This window comes from Crocodylus porosus, unplaced genomic scaffold, assembly GCF_001723895.1.
Source record: "Crocodylus porosus isolate Cpor-Errol unplaced genomic scaffold, CroPor_comp1, whole genome shotgun sequence".
Taxonomy (NCBI): domain Eukaryota; kingdom Metazoa; phylum Chordata; order Crocodylia; family Crocodylidae; genus Crocodylus; species Crocodylus porosus.
This window is the reverse complement of record NW_017728931.1, coordinates 35,692,808-35,700,303: the sequence shown is the minus strand read 5'-3', so window position 1 is coordinate 35,700,303 and position 7,496 is coordinate 35,692,808. Positions and strand designations below refer to the sequence as shown.

Sequence of the window (7,496 nt, the reverse complement as noted above, 5' to 3'; positions counted from 1 at the left end):
ATAATACCTGGAACAATCTTCAATTACTGCACAATGTGGGAGTGGCAATGTATTTGGCCCTAGTATCTACCATTATTGTTCAGTAGCTCTGAAGTAGAAAGTTACAACATAATTCAACTGCACTCAGATAAGATTTACACTGTTGTAATTTTTTTTAACTATCCTGTTTTCCTATGGTTTGACCTTTGTTTTCTTGGAAGGACCATGCTTTCTTATACATGATGATATATATACATAATAAATATTTTTAATTACATTTAAATCTCAAGTAGACAGAAATAGGATCAGCAAGAACTCCAGACTAAAAATGGTCACTAATATAAATTAAAATTATATCTTTGCCATTAAAAAACTTTGATTAGCCTCTGGTGCCCTATTGAACCAGGTCTCTGAAAGCAGTGTGCTTCCCCATGCCTGGGATATGCTTGCAAAGAACTTTGATCCGTTCTCCCTTGTTACAAGAGACAAGTTTGAGAGGGGAAAAAGAGAAGACAAAATTAAGCTTCTTTTTGTGTAGGTGAAATGAAGAGAGAGATGACAAAACCTTAAGCTTCAACTTGATCAGCAAGCACATGCTAAAGAAGTGTAGAACAGGATAGAAAGTGGTAGTTCATGTATTCTCAAAAAAGCCCACACATTTCTTTAACCAAGAGAAACATTCTGACTGCAATCCCACTCCTCTGAAGCTTTTCAGTTCCAAATTAGTCCTAGTCTTGTCTCTGTCTGGAATTCAGAGCTTGTCTGCACCAGCCCTGTGCCACCTGTTGGAGCACACTGCTGAGACGTGTTCCTTGGCCCACCTACCCCAGGCCATCTTTTCCCTATGTTGCTACAGAATGTATAGACCCGAAGGCCAAAAGAGGTTATTTGAGAGGAGGGCTTTAGTTTTAAGCCCTGCCATACTCTTGCTCTTTGGCAGATCATCTGGACCAGAGAAGCTTATAAGGTTTGTGGCTGTCATCCTTCTGAAGGATATTTCTGCTTCTTCAAACTATGCACCCTATGAAAATATCTTGAGGACAGACCAGACTTCAGTAACTTTGTCAGGGCCCTTGAGGATTTAATTAAGGCCATCCACAGACACAGGAAACCTCTCAGAAATTCAAATTAATATTTATAAATGGAACAATCAGCCTTCTAAAACTTCTTAAAAGCACTAATACCTTATTCAGGACAAAGAAATATAAGAAAAGTGAAGAATGTAGGTAGCAATTAAACATGATGTTCTGAAAAAGTCAAACTTTCCAGAAAGTAAAATGCTTGTACTTCCCAGCTAACCTCAAACTGTAAGAAATAAATAAATAAAAGAAATACAGTGCAGAAAATTAGATATGAGAAATGTTAAGGGAGAAAGGGGCTGTTCTGAGGAAGTTGTGGTGGGAAGACTGGGCTAGTTACTGACTTTACTGTGGAACTGCGATCAAAACCTCACAATGAACAGTAAAACCTGGAGGTGCTAAGCACTTTTCTTTGCAAAGCTTTTAAATCATGAAATAAAATCACATGCAGCTCAGCTATGGCATTGCCATTTGTACTGCATTAGATATTGCATAAGTGGGAAAAAATAATAACTGTTTCACATTAGGGCTGTGTCACGTGGGCAAAACATGAATGCCAACAGCTAATGAAATCTGTGCTATACAAAAACAGAACAAGAAAAGGAGAAAAGGCTTCTGATTCAAGAGTTTTGGTCAACTCTAAAAAAATCACACTTCATTTAGAATTATTTTAAGTCCTATGTTACAAGAAACATTAAGATGAAATATAACCAAAAGAGATTAAAGGGGGAAAAAAATCTCCTGCTTTTATTATTTGCATGTGTCAGCTCTTTGGGCTTACTCAAAGACCACTATAGCCAATGGGAGTCTATTCATCCCATTTAGTTTCCCTAGTATAGTCTAACTTCCTCTTGTTTGTGTGGGAATTTGACACAACAACAGAAGAAGAAAACATTTTTGAAAAATAGGAAAAACGTATTGTTAAGCTACAAAAGCTGGCAAGGGAGCTCAGGGACTGCTGTAGTACCTGAAGCTATTTTTTTTTCTGATTATATTTTAATTTAATAGAGTCCCTTTACTATTGATGTGTTGCTGAGAGGGAATGAGTCATTCCTAAGATATGTGGATATGCTCTGTACTAAGGATTTGATCCTGTACCTTGAAGTCACTGAGAGTTTTACAATTGGACATAGTAGCCCAGAGTCACGGTAGTGCTATGGCTCTGTCATGCTGGCCCCATCCAGACAAAGGTCTTGCAAACTTGGTGAATTTAGCCACCAGTCCCTGTTTGGTGCAGGCAACAATTGTATAATGCCTGATGCCGAGAGTCTGCAGGGCCATAGTCATGATAAATATTGATTGAGAGAGAGCAATCCTTGGGGCCCTGGCAGCCAGGAGCAACTCAAGTCCACCCTTTGAGCTGTATAACCTGATTCCAGAAGAATTCAGAAAAGGTAGTGTTGAGACTCCTCTCCTTCCCCTCAAAGCCTGTACCAGGTAGAATGTGGCTACACCTGAGAATTAAGGAGGATCAACCCCTACCTAGTAGAAACTACTATAAATATTTAAGTCTATATCCTCTATCCAGGATCTCACACAGACAGAGGAGCCAGAATAAGCTGCAGGCTGGAAAATGTCATTGGATGCTCTGGGAAAGGGTCACATGAAAAACCTCTGCTACCATATGCTGTCCTCTTAACATCTGGTCAATAGGCAGCAGTAGATACAGCCTTAGAGGAAGCGTGTTTGTGCCAGGGCTAGTGCAAGGTCATGGTCCTGTTAACACTGCTGCTGCAGGAGGGCGAACTCTGGTCACATCTGTTTTGTAACATGAAGTATGTCACTCAGTACTCTAAGAGGCATTTTCTGTCTTTCAAAGCTGTAATTGGTCTAACCTGTGGTGCTAAAGCAGAGCTTCCTATTCCCCAGTGCAGATCAGCCTTGAAAGGTAAATATTTAGACCCTTAATAAATCTACCCATATTCTGCACTTAATTTCTGTTAATGTTTAAAATGAGGGTCTGTGAATATTTTATGGTGATACTTTATGACATTTTGCAGCAACATTGAAAAGCAAATTCCCACTTAACCTAAATACAGTTGGACAGATTAAGACAACAGAAAACTGAACTACAGTGGAAGCAAAAACCCTGAAATGTAAAAATACCCACAGTAGCAGGGCATCTATTATGAAAGAAACACACTCACAAATAATAATAATAAAACCACCCACATAACACAGAAATGCGCAAATCATTCTGCATAGACTTTCCAGAGACAGAAAAGACAAAATCCAGAATTCCTATCTCCAGGTCAGATCCTAAAGCAGGGGCAGGCAATTATTTTCAGAGGGCCGCTTACTGAGTTTCGACAAGCCATCGAGGGCTGCATGACAGGTGGCCTAGGTAAGATTAAAATTAATTTTCTAAGTTTTTAGGGGCCCCGTGGGCCAGATAGAATGGCCTGGCGGGCTGCATCTGGCCCCCGTGCTGCATTTTGCCCACCCCTGTCCTAAAGCTTCTCACCAGACACATCTGGCACAGAGTGCTATTCATACCTCTCAGGAGCAGAAGTGCTAGTGCGCAGAGTTAAGAATTTGGGCTCCACTGGAAATCACCATTCTCAGATCACTGCATTTGACTTTAAAGGGACTGCTCGTGCGCTTAAGCGTTTGTAGGATCAGATCCTTGGGGGTGGCACCTAATTTGGGTAATGGTCAGCATTTCTGATGAGAGACAGCCCTAGGCCTCCTTGTGGTTAGACAGTGTAAGGCTTAAAATCCTTTGTAAAAGAGCTTTGCTTAATTAAGGATGGAAAAAATATTTAATTACTGTAGGTGAAATTCACTTGTGTGCAGAGAGCCTATACATGCCATACAAACACCACTTAAACCTTATGTTAAGACCCAGGGGCTTGATTTATCTTGGAGTTACTTCAATTGCATGAGCCTGGAGTTATTGGGAAAAGGCTGGGACAAATATGACTCCATGTCTCCTTCTCAGCACGGATCAGAATAATTGAGGTGTGGTTTGGGGGTCTGTATCAAGGGAAAAAAAGGGAGACATGCCTCCCAGGCCTCAGAGCTGTAGCAGAGCCATTTTGTAGCTGCTGATTGGGCTTAATAGCTGGGACAGTGTGCAGCCCAACTGGACCCAGCAGTGAGGAAAAAATGGAGAATCTGCATACGTGCCATAATGGCAGGGGGAGAACAGTGAGTTTGGTGACTGTCCCAGGTGCCGAAGTGCAGGGGAACCAACAAAAGCTGCCCAGCTGGGGTGGGGCGCAGGACAGAGGCACAAGCGGCTCGTTTGGGGGAACATGGGGACAGGAGGAGGGTGGCTCCCATCACTGTGTGCAGTCCCAGGCAAGCATGGCGGTGTGGGGGGTGTTTCCCCTGGATTTGTGTGTGGGGTGAGGGCAGGCTGCCGCTGTGAGCTTTGCCCTGGGGTCCAAACTTATTTGCTATGGCATTGTCTGCATAAAGTCTTCTATATCCCTGGCTGTCTTTCCCACAGGATCCCATGTATAACAATAACTTGGGAACTCCAACAGAGTGGTGTTCACTTCAGGGGTTGCAAATGGTCTGCTCTTCCCAAATTCTTCCCCACCTTTTGCCCAGTGGAGCTGCACTTATTCCATTGCAAAAGAAGGAACACTATACCTGGAGATTTTGGATTTGCCTTCACTGCATCCTTATCTTGAGGTATAACTTTAAGTTTTGCCTGTAGCCTGATTGCTACCCACACACACAGGGTATGCCTATAGAGCAAAATGAAGATATGACTGCAGTACAGGCAGGCTGGCATTCCAATGTTAACTTTACTCTAGCTAGCAATGTTAACAATACCAGTGAAGAACCACAAGTACAGGCTGGCAAGTAGAGTATGCAACAAGGTCCCTTGAGAGATGTGGTTGCTACCCTATGTTCAAGCCTGTATTACTTCATTTCCACTGGCATTTCCTTCCCTTCTTATTCATGAGGGTACTCCCATTGACTATGATAGGCAGCTCTTATGAGTCAGAACAAAAGTGCTTAGTCGTGATATTAATACAAAAGAGGAAGATGATAAAAATATACCAAATGAATGTTCTGTATCACTGGTTCTGATGCCTTGGAAGTCCCTGATTTGTGTGAGAGTTCCCACCACCTTCTATTGCTGTTCCATTGCATACTCTTCGTTTTCAATAGAACAAGCCAGGTTGTGACTCAAACGGGGCAAGAATAATGATCTTAATGGCAAGATTTGCAAATGCTGGACTTTTTGGAGCTGCAAAATAATGTGGGGCACACATTTGCATAGCAGTCATTTGCACCTACAGTTTATATCACTTCTGTATCTCAGAAGTTGACTGTGTCCGCATGCCCAAGCAAGGAAAACTGAGACAAAAAATATTGTGAGTGTACCACGGCACCCATCGTGATTTGTACCCATGATTTTAAGGAAGCAAAATGGGGCTGAGATCTGGGTGAAAACAGATAGCTGAATGTTTAATTTGTAAACCAAAAATCTCTCATGGAAAGAGGTCACTCAAAACACCACTTTTAAGGGCCTCAGGGCTTTATCCTAAATGTCCAATGGTTGACTTACCTCAGAACTGAAAGCACCTACTTAAATGCTTTGTTGGGCTGGGGCCAGAGAGCAAAGGGCTTTTCAGGACTGAGCCCACAGATTAGATAAATTTACCTGTGTTACATGGGACTCCTCTTTATGAAACTGATTTTATAAACTGTTGCACCCTGTGCTAGTAATGCTTAACTGTGGGCCTGACTGGGTTTGTGCAAATTAACAAAACATCACCAATAAGTTTCACTTTTCTTCCAGGTTGGTTTCAGCCACCTTCACCACTCTCAGAGGCTCAGGCCCCACCTGAAGACTGCACTGCCATAGAACTACTCAGTGCCAGGGCAGGGGTAGAAACTGAGGGCTGGTCACCAGGACTGTGCTGCTCAGGGGTAGATCCAGGGGAATGCACTGGTGCACTTGCACCCTGCTTTGATTCCTGCTCCACCCAAAGTTTCAAGCCAACTGCCTGGCACTGGCAGCAGCAGTTCTAGTTAGGCAGTACAGAGGGGAGTCAACTGACTCCATGGCTTATTATAATCTATCTTTCATTTCACTATGTTAATGGTCTGGATATTCCATGAATCAAGCTAGCCTTTGTTCTGCAAGTCCACTGTCTGTTAGCTGCTTCAGGTAATGAAGCTCCTATGTCTCAGACATGCAGGTGGTTTTTAACTCATCTTCCAGTGACATGTTTGTTTTTTGCTTCAATCCTACACTGAATAATGCAGCCCTCAGCCTCTAGGATATTGGTAAAGCTTCTAGATTTTGTTTTAAGTGTGGAAAAATAGGTGTTGCTTTCTACGTGATGATGCACCTCATCACTGCACCTTTCTTTTCAAAATTCTAGATCTGTCCATGGCTGTGCCAGCTGCACAAGCTGAAAACATAGAACAAGCAGATTTGGGATTAAATGAAAAAAACAACCCTTTTTGGGGTAGAGGGGGGTAAGGATGTCTTACGCCCCGCTCTGTCACTGGGATGAAGTTAGACAAGTTTTCCAATGCAAGACTTTCTTCCTCAGGTCTGATCACAAGGAGCCGGGCAGCGTCCTGTGTGCAAAAGCTCCTGGGATTTATCCTAAGCACGAAGCGGGCCCAGTAAAACATAGTGCCCCGAGATACCCTTGCTTCTGCTGTCTAGGCCGTCCGATAACAGCCTTGCTCTTGAACTACCTATTTTTTTCTTACGGGGTGTAGGTTGTACCTGTGTTGGTCTAAGGACATAGGCAGACCAGGTTCTTTGGGTAAATCTGGTATCTTTTATTAGACCAACTCAAACTATTTGAGCTGGTTTAATAAAAGATATCAGATTTACCCAGGGAACCTTGCACTACCTATTTTTTTCTTGACATTCATAAAGAAACCCAAGACTATCCATCATTTCCTGCCCTTAGATTCTCTTTTTGGAAAGAACCTCTTCCAGCTTCTTTATCCTCTTGGATTTGCTCATGCCCAACCCGAATCAGGGACTTCTTCAAGTAGGTTTACAGCAAAAAGCGGAGGTGGGACTTGCCACAACGGTGCGCTGTGCGAACTGGGCCCCGAGGGCTGTTGCCCGGCCTGCCCCCTCCCCCCCGCATTGTGCGAGAGCCTGGGCCCAGCACGAAGGCGCCGCCGAACTGCGACTCCCGCGCTGCCTTGCACCGGCGCGGTGCACCACGGGAGCCGTAGGCCGGCACTGGGCTCGGGCCGCGGCGGAGCCCAGCCGAGAAAACTCGATCTCCCGGCGAGCCCCGCGGCAGCAGCGCAGGCGCACAGCGGCGAGGGGCGGGTCGCGCGATAAGTGTGTGTCGGTTTCGGGCACCCGTCGCCATTTAGCGCCGAGGGCCGGCACCAGCCGTAGCTCCCGGGCCCCTCCCCCACCCCGCCCATTGGCGCGCCCGTGAGGGGCCGGGCCGGGCCGCGCCGCACTGCCACTTCCTCGCGGGAGGCCGC

General features: G+C 44.5%; 1 protein-coding gene across 1 annotated transcript in view; it reads left to right on the top strand.

The window, feature by feature from the left end:
* The window catches only part of LOC109315922 (serine/threonine-protein kinase WNK1-like), a 156,257-nt gene that overhangs the window by 2,888 nt on the left and 145,873 nt on the right, over positions 1-7,496 (top strand). The window contains exons 2-3 of the mRNA XM_019543883.1: positions 920-1,034; positions 2,067-2,206. Of these exons, the coding sequence (XP_019399428.1) occupies positions 920-1,034; positions 2,067-2,206 (255 nt within the window). The remainder of the gene's footprint in view (positions 1-919; positions 1,035-2,066; positions 2,207-7,496) is intronic.